Here is a 14,566-nt window from a genome sequence, read left to right as displayed (position 1 = left end):
GGAGGCACCCAATCAATGATTCTCTCTCATTATTGATGTTTCTCTCTCTCTCTCCCCCTTCCTCTCTGAAATCAACAAAGTATATTTTTTAAAAATAATAAAAATAAAAATAAACAAAAGATTACCAAATTGCCCTGCTGGCATGGCTCAGTGATTGAGATTTGACATATGAACAAGAAGATCACGGTTTGATACCCAGTAAGGGCACATGCCGTGGCTGCGGGATCAGTTCCCAGTGGGAGGCATGCAGAAGGCAGCCAATGAATGATTCTCATCATTAATGTTTCCTCTCCTTCTTCCTTTCCCTTACTCTCTGAAATCAATTAAAATATATATTTAATTAAAAAAATCATAAAAGACTGCCAAATTGAGCACATTTTAATTTTATAGATACATTATAAATCTATATATTTAAGAAATGATTTACTAAGTTTAATCCCAACCTACATTTTAAACAATTCAAATGATTATTTAATGAATTCCTAGTTTTTCCAGGTTCCCTTTCCAATAATACATTACAATAAAAACTTGTTTTCAAACGTCACGTGCACAAACACACTGATCTGCCAATGTAACCGACTTCAAACTGGGAGGTTTCCCAAATGCATAATACACTTGACCTCTTTAGGTAAAAAGAAATTTATTATGATAACTGTCCTTGGTGAGTTCTATTTATATTAATATCCTCCCTTCTCATCATACTCTTCCTCAAATACTGAGACTTTCATTAAGTGTACATTATCAAAGTGACACCAATTATATCTTACCAGTATCATTTCAGATAATAAATCCTGTATTCCGGGCTTTGGCATAAAGGCCTGGTTATCTTTAGGTGGCATAGCTGAAAGAAAACAAATTTTTAATTTTGACAATCAGGTGAGTGCACTTTGAACTCACCAGCAAGAATTGACCAAATGACAGTTTTGAGTACTCCAAGAGCCAGTGTAGGATTCAACGAAAGCTCAAGACAGGTACAATGAGGGAAACTCACATCGAAGGGGGAGAAAGAGTTGCTTAAATTTGCCAATGATACCTGCTCAAACCCCCTGGCACACAATGGCAATATTATAAAAACACTCCCAATTTCCAGTTTCTTCTCTGGCGAGAGAGAGAGAGGGCGGGGGGGGAGATATGAGGGAAGTGCATTTGTGCATCTTCTATTTGTGGTGTTCTATTAAAGAAACACGTATCCCTTTGATTTCTCTTGTGGAGCTTTAGAAAATAAAAGGAATAGTCTGAGTTGTGGCTCAGTGGTTAGGAGCCTCTCTATGACCCAGGAGGTCACAGTTTGATGACGGGACAGGGCACAGGCCTGTGTTGTGGGCTCGTTCCCCAGTGTGTGTGGAGGAGCCGACCAATGATTCCCTCTCATCATGGATGTTTCCATCTCTCTCTCCATCTCCTTCTCTGAAATAAAATGTATTTTGAAAAAATGAATAAAAGGAATAAAATCTTAAATCTCTGCTGGCACACATTAAAGATAATGTGATATAAAAAAGATAATGTGATATCAACTTATGTGGGTACATGGGTAAAAATGACAATCTGCAGAGTTTTTATATGCAGTTGACACTATGAGTTTAACATACATTCTTTTTAAAAATATATATATATTATTGATTTTTTACAGAGAGGAAGGAGAGAGGGATAGAGAGTTAGAAACATCGATGAGAGAGAAACATTGATCATCTGCCTCCTGCACACCCCTACTGGGGATGTGCCCACAACCAGGGTACATGCCCTTGACCGGAATCGAACCTGGGACCCTTTAGTCCACAGGCCGAGGCTCTATCCACTGAGCCAAACTGGTTAGGGCTAACATACATCCTTATAACCTTAAGATTTTAAGTAGTTCCCATGGTCATAATTAAATAAATAAATAAATAAATAAATAAAACGATCTCTGCTAACAGGTGACAGAATTCTGTATTACAAATCACAAAGTCCACATTTCTACAAATATAGATATAGATATATAATTAATTTCTCAAAACATGCCATGTAAAACCACCCAACGAAGTTAGCTGGGCTCCTGTAAGGTAACAAATATTTATTAAAAAATAACAAATTAAGTATGTATTTACATGAATAACAGCATAATTGAAAATGAAATATTAACAGTTTACTTCCTAAGAAGGTACAACTAAGAGGAAAGGTAAACAAAACAAAATAGTCAAAAGGCATTACACCCCATATAAATATAACATCCATTAAAGCAAATTGTCAGTGCGTTCAAAATACAAGCTGTGAAATGGGAAAATATTTCTACAAATCATATTGTCTGATAACAAGTTAATATCCAGAATACATAATGACCTTTTATAAATCAACATGAAAAAAGAAGGAACACAACTTTAAAAATGTCCAAAGCTATTTGGTTAACTAATCTATAAGATAGAAGGCAAGAATACACAATAGGGCCCTAACCGGTTTGGCTCAGTGGATAGAGTGTCAGCCTGCAGACTGAAGGGTCCCAGGTTCGATTCTAGTCAAGGGCATGTACCTTGGTTGCAGGCATATCTCCAGTAGGGGGTGTGCAAGAGGCAGCTGATCGATGTTTCTCTCTCATTGATATTTCTAAATCTCTATCCCTCTCCCTTCCTCGTTGTAAAAAACCAATAAAATGTATTTTAAAAAAAGAAAAAAGAATACACAATAGGTAAAGATAGATTCTTCACCAAGTAGTGTGACAAAAAGGGAACAAATACATGCAGAAATACTAAAAGTAGACCCCGTTCATAGGCCATGAACCAAAATGAACTCAGCATGGATTAAGGACTAAAATATCAGACCTGAAATCATGAAAACACTGGAAGTAAGTATAGTCAATGAACTTTCCCATCACGCTTAAAAATACTGGTTTGCATATATCTTCCTAGGCATAACGAAGAAGCTAAAAAATAAAGAAATGAGGCTACAAAACAGTAAGTTTGGTATATCAAAAGAAACCACAAAATAATAACCACAAAAGCCCAGCATTGTTACAACCTCAAAAGCTAAAGAGCCAAAATATATAAGGAGCTCACACAACTCAAGACCAAAAAGACAAACAATATGATTAAAAAATGAGCAGAGGACCTGAATAGACATTTCCCAAACAGGACATAAAGATGTGCAATAGACATATTAAATGATGTTCAACTCATTCATCATCAGAGAAATGCAAATGGACACCACCATGAAATACCACCAAACACCTACCAGGATGCCAATCATCCATAAATCAAAAAACAAGTATTACCAATGAAGTGAAGAAATGAAAACATTCGTGCACTGTCAGCAAAATTATAAACACTCTAGAGGCCCAGTGCACGAATTCATGCACGGGTGGGGTCCCTCGGCTGGCCAGCAATCAGGGCCGATCGGGGCCAGCTGGTCAAGGGGAGGGACCGCAAGAGGTTGGCCGACCAAGGTCAGTTGGCTGTGGAAGCGTACTGACCACCAGTGGGCAGCTCCTGTGTTCAGCGTCTGCCCCCTGGTGGTCAGTGCATCATCACAGCAACCGGTTGTGTAGGCTTTTAATATACGAATCCATGTGAGAGTAGCTCGCTGTCGCTTGCCTCCACTCACCACCCCGCCCACTGCTGATGGTACGTCACCACCTAGCCCGCCGCCACTCACTGCTCACCGCTAATCGCCCCGCCCGCCACCACTCGCAGGCCAAGGGGGGAGGGGCCGAGAGGTGATTAATGCACCTCATGGCGACTGGTCAAGTAGTCGTTACACTTATGATCCCTGGCCTTTTATTATTTTTTATTTTATTTATTTATTTTTAAAATACATTTTATTGATTTTACAGAGAGAAAAGGAGAGGTATAGAGAGTGAGAAACATCAATCAGCTGCCTCCTGCATGCCCCCTACTGGGGATGTGTCCACAGCCAAGGGCCATCCCCTTGACCGGAATCGAACCTGGGACCCTTCAGTCCGCAGGCCAACACTCTGTCCACTGAGCCAAACCCATCAGGGCCTTGGCCTTTTATTACATAGGATTCCTGCAGCCACTCACAAAACACAATGGAGGGTTTTCCAATACAGGCAGTCCTCGGGTTACATCAAACTCGATGTACGTCATTTCCTGATTACATCACCATCTCCCATTTATATATTAAAAAAAAACAAAAGTTCAGTCATTTCGACGTATGTACAGTATGTGCTTTATTTTTTTATCATTTATTTACCACAGGTTAAGGTCAGGAATTGTTATCTTTCTTTTAAAAATTTTTTAGCCGAAACCGGTTTGTGGATAGAGCGTCGGCCTGCGGACTGAAAGGTCCCAGGTTCGATTCTGGTCAAGGGCATGTACATTGGTTGCGGGAACATCCCTGGTGGGGGGTGTGCAGGAGGCAGCTGGTCGATGTTTCTCTCTCATCGATGTTTCTAGCTCTCTATCCCTCTCCCTTTCTCTCTGTGAAAAATCAATAAAATACATTTAAAAAAAAATTTTTTTTAATGTTTCACTTCATTACTGCTGTGATGTGAGTGACATAGGTGCTTATGTAGGTGGGTTCTAACTTATGGCAAAAATCGCGTTACGTCGCGCCAGAGGAACAGATCTCCGATGTAACCCGAGGACCTACTGTATTTACAAACAAGTACCAGGTAACACAGAGATTCCATTTCTGGGGATTTATACAGAGAACACAAATTCAAAAAGATATACCCACCTACATATCCACTGCAGCATTATTTGCAATAGTGAAGATATCGGACTGGAAAAAAAGGACTATTTTTATAATGAGGCTCTACCATGTGAAATAAAAGATTTCATTTGATTTGACATGTAAGGTGGCGGAATTTATATCTCATTTCCTTCAAGACGTGACTCACTATGTGTTTATTCCAGAAATGACACTATAGCTGCAAATATAACTTCCATGTTATTGAATATAAAACTACATTACCTTTATATAGCTCACATTTTTGAAAGGCAAATACAAAACCAGGTTTGTATTTCAATGCATTGTATTAAAATAGAAACTCCCAATGTATCAACTCAAACATTAAAGAAAAAACAATAAAAACAGCACCCTCAACGGGAAAAACAAAATAAAACACAAGAAGCCACTGGCTGAGAAAATATATTTGTGAAAGTCAGCACGGCCCAGCTGCACGGCTCAACAGCTGAGCTTCGACCTATGAACCAAGATGTCACAGTCTGATTCCTAGTCAGGGCACATGGCAGCTGATCAATGATTTTCTCTGATCATTGATGTTTCTATCGCTTCCTCTCACCTTTGCTCTGAAATCAATTAAAAATCTATATACTGTCCACTTGGGAGTTCGACCTCAAGAGCAGGAGTTCGATCCCTCGCTATGACATGCACTGACCACCAGGGGTCAACCAGCAGAGGTGGCGAGGCTCTGAGGGAGCAAGGGATGGAGGAGGCCAGGATTCCAGGCCTAGGGACCCTACCCAGTAAGCATTTCATGCACCAGGCCTCTATATATTAATTAAAAACTCAACTTGTACAGGACAATTATGCAAAATCCACAAAAAAGCCTTCAAACTAAACATGGACAAAACAACCTGAAAAGGGCCAAACACCTTAACACACAGCACTATAAAACATATACACATAAAAAATCAATGTGACAAGATCTGGCACGTCTTATGTCATTAAGGAAATGCACATTATAACAATGAGAAGTAACAAACAGCAAAGCAAGAAACACTAAATCGCCATTGAACAGGTCAGAATCCAGAACACGGACCCCACCAAATGCCTTTGTGACGTGGAGCCACTGGAACTCCAATCACTGCGGCTGAAAAAGCCAAATGCCACAGCCCCTTGGGGAGATGCCTCGAGGTTTTTATAAACTAAATATACACTCAGTGATTGGGCTCCTGGCTCTTAACACGTTAAGTGCCCAGTCGTCACTGGTGACTGACACTATACTTTCCGTCAGGAAGACAAAACAGGCTGGGCGCTTAACGTGTTAATCCTAAAAGTTAAGCCTTTTAATCTACACAAAAGCATATAAGGAGACTGTTTATCCATAATCTACAGAAATGGGAAGCAATGAAAATGTCTGTCAACAAGTGAACAGACAGCCCTAACTCAGTGGATGGAGTATCAGCAGACTGAAAGGTCCCAGGTTCCATTCCAGTCAAGGGCATGTACTTGGTTGCGGGCACATCCCCAGTTGGAGGTGTGCAGGAGGCAGATGATCGGTGTTTCTCTCACATCGATGTTTCTAACTCTCTATCCCTCTCCCTTCCTCTCTGTAAAATATCAGTAAAATATATTAAAAAAGACACACAAGTGAATAGATAAATAAACTGAAGTACATACAACGAAGTCTTCTTCACTGCTATCCTACCTAATAATAGACAAATATGCAAATTGACCGTACCTTCGCTATGCCCACGATTGGCCAGGAGGCGCGGGGAGGTGGGACTCGGGGTGGCCGGGGTAGCTGATTGGGCCGGTGGGACGCTGAGCTGCATCGCCAGCAGCGGCACGAGCTCAGCGTCTGCGCCATGGCTGTGCTGCGGCACAGAAGGGGCCTCTGGGGCAGCGAGCTGATGTCCCACCGCACGGACCATCAAAAGTGGGGGAGCTGAGTGCCTGTCCACTCAGGCAGCAGGCCTTTCAGAAGCCTCCAGCGCCTGGTGCACCAGCGGACAGGCACCCAGCTCCCCTGTGATCGAAAGCAAAAGCATGTAGGGCACCCTACACATGCATGATTCAATCATGCACTGGGCCTCTAGTAAAGAAATAATAGCCCTAACCGGTTTGGCTCAGTGGATAGAGCGTTGACCTGTGGACTAAAGGGTCCCAGGTTTGATTTCGATCAAGGGCGTGGCCAAAACCGGTTTTGCTCAGTGGATAGAGCGTTGGCCTGTGGACTGAAGGGTCCCGGGTTCGATTCCGGTCGAGGACATGTACCTTGGTTGCGGGCACATCCACAGTGGGGGGTGTGCAGGAGGCAGTTGATTGGTGTTTCTCTCTCATCGATTTTTCTAGCTCTCTATCCTTCTCCCTTCCTGTCTGTAAAAAATCAATAAAATATATATTTTTTTAAAAGAAATAATACATCAAGCCATGAAAAGACATGACAGAAGCCTAGATACATAGAAGTCAATGAAAGAATCCAATCTGCCTGCCCAGGAAGCCCAGGTGCTTAGAGGATTGTACAGATATAACAAAGTTGTAGGTTTGATCTCTGGTCAGGGCACATACAAAAAAATCAACTAATGCCCATCTGAAGTTTCTACCTCTCTCTAATTCTCCCTTCCTCCCTGAATTCAATAAAATCTTAAAAAATATAAAAATAAAAGATAATGGAGTATGAATTTTGATAGAAGCTTTCCCATTTCCAATCCAGGTTGCCCTCTGGCAAGAAGACATGGTAGAATGTTAAGAATATGCTAGAAAACAATTTTGTAAAATGTTATTTTCTGATAGTATCTTAATTAGTGTAGACAACATGTAAAGTGCGCAAACAGCCGAAGCCGGTTTGGCTCAGTGGATAGAGCGTCGGCCTGCGGACTCAAGGGTCCCGGGTTCGATTCCGGTCAAGGGCATATACCTTGGTTGCGGGCACATCCCCAGTAGGGGGTGTGCAAGAGGCAGCTGATCGATGTTTCTCTCTCATCGATGTTTCTAACTCTCTATCCCTATCTCTTCCTCTCTTTAAAAAATAAAAAAAAAATATATTAAAAAAAAAAAAAAAAAAAAAAAAAAAAAAAAAAAAGTGCGCAAACACTGAGTTCCTAATTCACATACATCACAAAGCCTTTCTTTTCTACCTCCAATTTGTTCCACTTTTTAAAAAATATATATTTTTATTGATTTCAGAGAAGAAAGAAGGAGAGAGAGATAGAAACATCAATGATGAGAGAGAATCATTGATTGGCTGCCTCTGGCACACCCACTACTGGGGAGGGAGCCAGCAACCTGCACATTGGCCCTTGACCAGAATCAAACCTGGGTCCTTTCAGGCTGCAGACCAGTGCTTTCTCCACTGAGCCCAACCAGCTAGGGCCCAACTTGTTCCTTGAGAGCAAGAATCTAACACAGAAAGCAGAAGGCCCTAGAGATGTTAACATAACAAAGGAAACAAAGCCCTGCGGGAGGAGGAGGAACTTGGGAAGGAGGTCACCCTCACCCAGGGAGGCCAGGTTGCTGTAGTTCTCCACCATCACATCCAGGTACAACTTCCGCTGAGCTGGGTCCAGGCACTCCCACTCCTCCTGAGAGAAATCGATGGCCACATCCCTGAAGGTCAGCGGTCCCTGAAAGAAAAGACACAGTTACCAAGAGGTCACCAGAAGAGGTCATAACGTCACCAAAGATGAAAAGTGTTAGCAATAGAGGTTTGGACCCAGGGGAGTATCCTGAATTATCCAGAAAGAACACTTTGCCCCAGTCACATTCTCTGATGTGTTTTCTAACACTGACACATGAGGATGACACATGTCCACAAATACATAGCACAGATTTTACTTTACAGGAAACTAAACTTTAAAATTAAGGCGTGGACACAGGCATATGGATTTCTGAGTGCTGTGTTTGCATCGTTCAGGGTTAGTGCTGTATATTTCTCAGCAGCAAATGCTATGCTGAGTTGGAAGTATATGTACTTCTCAAGTGTAAAGCAGACCACATGGAAATGAACTTCTGTAAAAATACAGACTCTGATCCAGGTTCTGACATGTGCCTTGTGTTTCCACATGTGTAACAAGCACACTTTTTACTTGTGATGTCAACGTTTCTGATCCATGTTCTATATTCTGAACACACAGAAAGTGTAAACACAGAAAAAAATTCATACAGAACTTTCAACTAAAAGGGTTTGTTAATGGAATTCAGTTCTCCTGGAATAGCACATATAGGAACCACAATCCTAGTTGGAAATTCACTATGAGTAATCGTAGGACAAGATTATTCTGCCTGGTCCAGCTGGTGTGGCTCAGTGTTCCGTGCTAACCCATGCACCAAGAGGTCACTGGCTCAATTCCCAGTCTGGACACATGACAAGGTTGCGGGCTCAATTGCCAGTGTGGGGTGTGCAGAAGGCAGCTAATCAATGATTTTCTCTCATCTCTTATGTTTTTATCTCTCTCTACTTCTCTCTTTCTCTCTGAAAGCTACAAAAACATACTTAAAAAACAACAAAGAAAAAATAGCTGAAATAATGTTAACAGTTTAGGCACAGAGACACAAATTTTACAACTATGAAATCAAGATGGTTTAGTGATTGCATAAATCTCATGAATCTATTTGTGTATGATCCACTTTGTATTTTATAAACACAATACAGAGAGAAACATAAGCATATAAAACAAGGTAGAGCTACTGTTTCCTTTGTGTGGTTGTAAATCCTCAGGAGGGGAGATTTTTTTCCACTGACTTTTCGATAGTGGAAGGCAGTGGAGTAGAGGAACGAAAAGGGGGGGATATCGGTGTGAAAGACAAACAAAGACACATGGATTGGCTGCCTACCGCAGGTACCCAGGAGGTACTTGCCCTGGACCAGGAATCAAACCCTCCACCACTGATCCACACCTGCCTGGGGTAACTAATTTTTCTTACTAGTACATTTGTTTCAAATTTTATTGATTTTTTGCTTTTGCTTTTTTTTTTTTTTTACAGAGAGGAAGGGAGAGGGATAGAGAGTTAGAAACATCAATGAAAGAGAAACATTGATCAGCTGCCTCCTGCACACCCCCCTTACTGGGGATGTGCCCGCAACCAAGGTACAGGCCTTAGACCGGAATCGAACCTGGGACCCTTCAGTCCGCAGGCTGACGCTCTATCCACTGAGCCAAACCGGTTAGGGCTGTTTCAAATTTTAATGTATCATTAGTGGAGAGTTACGTTGTAGAAATTTAATGAAACTGAACATACATTAATAATATCATTCTTGGAAACTTTCTAGAAAATACAAAAAATTATAATATGGGGTACGTCTCTCATGTGAGTATAGAATATAAGGAAAATGTAAAGAATCAAAGCCTGAGCCGAAACCGGTTTGGCTCAGTGGATAGAACGTTGGTCTGCAGACTGAAGGGTCCCAGGTTTGATTCCAGTCAAAGGGCATGTGCATTGGTTGCGGGCACATCCCCGATGGGGGGTGTGCAGGAGGCAGCTGATCGATGTTTCTCTCTCATCGATGTTTCTAGCTCTCTGTCCCTCTCTCTTCCTCTCTGTAAAAAGTCAATAAAATATATTTAAAAAAAAAAAAAAAAGAATCAAAGCCTGATTAGTTAAAGCTCCCATGCAAAAGCCAATGATCTGTAGGAAAGAAAAGTAAGTCCTTCATTTTCTAAAGGAAACGCAAACTAAGAAGTACATTTCCAATATGAAGTGATGGCCTTTGCACAACTTTCATTAAATCGCTACTACACCCTTGTTCCTGAGAAAGGGAGACTATGAACTCCACAGTGAGGGGAGCACCTCTGCCACGTGAACACCAGGTGGGCTGAACAATGGGCATCACCTGACTGAGGCACACAGAAGGTCAGTCACCACTGCTGTGACATTCCTGCCAAAAATACATCAATAAATAGATAAATTTGTGGAAATGATCACAAATAAATATTAATGTTTGCAAGTGTCAATCCACCTGTACCTCGCATGTTCTGTAAGCTAAGAGTACAGTTACCTACCAAGTCTTTCGTACTAATCTAATGAGTGGTCTCTTCTACTTACCCTTCTTTTCAGAACATTCTGAGCTATTCTGAGCAGTAAGATGTGTATCTTCTTACCCCTGATCGAGAGCTGATGCGGCAGCCACTTGAACCTAAAACCCATATTTGCCCTCTTCACTGATACCTGAGCCTCTGACCCCATCCCAGTAGTGATGTTGGACATGGCTGCCTTCCAAGTTTGATCTGTCACAAAAGGGATGTTTTGAGTAGTTAAAGGTCACTAATTAAAGGTAGGAATGCTTCCTGACCTGGGGAGGGTGGCAAAATGAATGCAGACAAGGCTCTGGCACAAAGGAGGGAATTATAGCTCGGCCAGTGTGGCTAGAGGTAGAGGGCTGACCTATGAACCAGGAGGGCAGGCTTAGGTTCCTGGTCTGGCTCCCTCCGGGTTTCAGACTCCATACCCAGTGCTGGGTGAGCTGCAAGAGGCAGGTGACCCATAATTCTCTAGCCGAATTGATGTTTCTCTCTCTCTCTCTCTTCCATTCTGAAATCAATAAACATATTATTTTTAAAAAGAGAATAAAAAGTAAGAAAAAAAAGAGAGAGAGAAATATAGAAACTGCTGACAATGACGATGATGACTAAAGTAATGAAATAAGGGAAAAAATAACCAGCAGAGGCAAGAACATAAGAAATAAAGAAATAAATCACCAGATGTTAAAGGAAAAGGAAGCACAGCCTGTGACCCAGGACACATCTTTTACCTGAGGAGCAGCCATGTGGTCCTGGTCCTGATTGGGGTCTGGGATGTTTCCTCAGGTGACAGTATGTTGAGGAGTCACAGAATGTGCCTTCAAAGGTGACCACACAGCCTGTTCATCAGCTCACCTCACACTCAGTCAGAAGAATCTGGAAATGAGGAAAAGGCCACCCCTCCTGTCCTTGGTCACAGGAGACTCAGGAACAATGAGCTCCCACATGGAGACCACACTGTGAGGGGTTTTATTTCGTCTTCATGTGTCTCTCCTTCCAAAGACTTCCACAAAATCCTACAGAAATGAGAACGTGAGCTGCTGTCCTGACCCCACAAACCAAACAGAGCCCCCCCTTACCTCCCCTGAACAAACCTGCTCCCCACTCTCACAAAGGCATCCTGCTAATCCCTGTCCTCACCTTCCAATCACCTGGGGCCCCTCAGTAACCAGTGATGCCCCACCCAGAGCAGCTGTCCGCCTCCATGGGGGAAAGTGCCCCTGAGGGCATTTCTTAAAGCTCCTCAGGGATCTGGGAAGCCCCAGAGGATTTATTTCAGGATGTTCTTACATAATAAATTAAGTGTCACACGTAGAAAAAGTAAATCCATGGAAGAAGCGCGCGCACACACAACCACACACACACACACACACACACAACCACAAGCCAATATATCAAACTTAACCATCCACACCCCATCAGCTCACCCCTCACCCAGATCAGGGTCCCCTCCTCCCACTACCATGTATTTCTGTCCATGGATCTGTCTGTGTCTCCCTGTTCCCTTTCTCTCCTCTGTGGTCCTTTCCTGTGTCCCCCCCTCCCTGCTCTTTCCCCCCTTTTCTCTGTCTGTCCCTACACCCGGACCATGAACCTCCTGAAACCCATTTCCCTTCCGGTGCTCTTTCTCCTGGTCTCTGACGGCTCCCATCTCCACACACGTCCGTCTGTCCCTCCCCACGCCCGTGTCCCCGCTGCTGCCCGTGACAGTCTGTCCTGCTCCCCACAGCTGGGGACTCCGCGCTGCTCCCCTCTGCTCCCTCCTCCCTAAGCCCCCCTTTCCGTCCCTGCACTCGCTCCCCAGCTCTTCTCCTCTGAACCAGTGTCTCCGTCTGAGGTGCCTCCTCCTGTGCGGCCCCCACTTCTGCTAACCAGGACCCTCTCCCTCTCAGCTCCCCTCCTCTCTCGGGGCTCCCCTCCCCCTATTCCCCACTTCCCTCCTCCTCAGGCTACTTTCCCGAGTTCCCCCCTCACTCCCACCATCGCCGTCCAGTCCCCCCACACCCCTATGGGCCCCTCTGTGGACCCCTCACCGCCCTTCCTCCTCCCACGTGTCTGTCTCTCTCCCTCCCCTCCTGACCCCCCAGCCCGGGTCCCCGCCCCCCGCAGTCACCGCCTCCACAAAGCCCTCCCTGCGGGCAGGTCCCCTCTTCTGGGGACACCGCGTTCCTCCCCCAGAGCCCCTCCCCATGGACACTGTGCTCCCCGGGCACTCAGACCCCTTATTAATGGGGGGCCTAGGAAGGCGGGGTGCAGACCCCCAGGCCGGGAGCCATCCGGGCTCTGTGGACGGAAAGCGCCGGGCGGGGAGGCGCAAAGGGCGGGAACCCCCTGACCCAGACTTCCAGCCCCGCGGGGGGACCGGCGGCCCCGGGGGGACCGGCGGCCCCGGGGATGGTTTTCAGCAGGAAAACCACGCGGCAGGCGGGGCCCACAGCCACAGGCGGAGAGACCGCGGGCCGGGCCTCAGTTTCCCCCAAAGGAACGCGGCGCCTCCACTGCGCAGCCGCCCGGGACCGGACTCACCGCTGTGAGGGGCTCCGGGGCGGGGACCTCACCACAGACTTCAGCGCCCGCAGCGCCCTCAGCCTTCCCTGCGGGGAGGGGGGCGGAGAGCAGCGGCTTTAAAGCACAGACACCTCCTCAGGGAACCGCCACCTTCCCCTCCACGGCCGCTTCCGCGTCTGCCAGGAACTGCGCATGCGCCTCCCTGCGGGATGGGCGGGGCCAGCGCCTGAGCTGAGCGACTCCGCGGTGGGGGCGGGGCCTGTGCGGGGACAGAGGGAGGGAGGGCGGGGCAGGAGCGAGGGGGCAGCCCTGGGTCCCTCACCTCCTCCCACAGGGACAGCCCCTTCCTGGTGGAGTTCCCCCGTCATTGTTGGGGTTTGGCTGGTGACGCGGCTGTGACAGGATCACCAGGGAGAGAAGAGACAGGAGCAGAGAGAGGGCGGGTATTTTGCTTCTTTAAAGGGAGGAAAGGGCCAGGTGCCCTCTGATGGCACAAGGCTCCCCAGATAGAGGGGCTGTTCTTTTATTGGGGTGCTAGCGAGTAAATGGCAGCTGTGGCAAAGCATAGAGAGGGGAGGAGGCATCTGGAATTCACACAGAAGTTTCCAGATCCCAGAGGCGGTGCTGAGAGCTACTGGCTGGCCTGCCCTTCAGCTGCACATGTCCCAGGAGGTGTCTTTCCAGGATCTTCACAGCCGGTAACACATTCTCACAGGGAAGTTACAGAGAATTCAAAAGGTGGGCAGACTGGGTTTGAAACCAGAAACTTTCTGCCTCCGATTTGCCTGGATCCTTAAACCCTCAGTGAGGAGGGGAGAGGGGAAGGGCAGCCTGCTCTCTCAGCCCCTCCCTGTCCCCCCATCTGAATGGAGAGGCAGCTTGAGTTAGGGAAGCAGGTGGATGGGGTGTCAGACAGACCCAGATGTCCATTCATGGTTAGGCACCTGATGAGATAAGGTTCCATCCAACACAGCAGGGAACAGATTTTAATTTACGTATTTTTCAAGGGATAAAAATGTCCTGGTTTTAAGATGTGGTCTTTGAAGTCTTTGAGTTCTGGGAATGCATTTTCAAATGAATATTTTGACTTTAGTTTCCCTATAACCTAGTTAATGGGACGTTGATATTAATGTAGAATGTCTCCTGTTAGTTTTCCTTATATCTGGGAAACAATACAATTTTAAAACCAATAATATTTAAAACAGAGTTATAAGAATAAAAACTGTTTAGTTTATCACCATTTTTTATTTTGATGATTTTTCAGTATTTTCATGAGTATAGGTATTCATTCGAGTTTTATAACTGTTTATTTACTTAATGATATGACTTGTTTAGAAATCTGTAATTTAGAGTAAGTCAGAACAGAGGATATTTAAAGTATATTAAGTATTTAATTGCTTTAAGCCAATAAAATATCACCCCTT

The 14,566-nt window shown here is 44.8% G+C and overlaps 1 protein-coding gene across 1 annotated transcript in view; it reads right to left on the bottom strand.

The window, feature by feature from the left end:
* The window catches only part of LOC114229566 (zinc finger protein 440-like), a 31,265-nt gene extending 17,967 nt beyond the window's left edge, over positions 1–13,298 (bottom strand). Inside the window, exons 1-4 of the mRNA XM_054710569.1 lie at positions 13,161–13,298; positions 11,366–11,510; positions 8,114–8,240; positions 768–841 (exon numbers count right to left, since the gene is read on the bottom strand). Of these exons, the coding sequence (XP_054566544.1) occupies positions 768–841; positions 8,114–8,240; positions 11,366–11,380 (216 nt within the window). The 5' untranslated portion in view covers positions 11,381–11,510; positions 13,161–13,298. The remainder of the gene's footprint in view (positions 1–767; positions 842–8,113; positions 8,241–11,365; positions 11,511–13,160) is intronic.
* Between the last annotated feature and the right edge of the window lie 1,268 nt (positions 13,299–14,566).

This window comes from Eptesicus fuscus, chromosome 21 (assembly GCF_027574615.1).
Source record: "Eptesicus fuscus isolate TK198812 chromosome 21, DD_ASM_mEF_20220401, whole genome shotgun sequence".
NCBI classification, from domain to species: Eukaryota; Metazoa; Chordata; class Mammalia; order Chiroptera; family Vespertilionidae; genus Eptesicus; species Eptesicus fuscus.
Note: the sequence above shows the minus strand (reverse complement) of the source record. Positions and strands in the feature narration are given on the sequence as shown.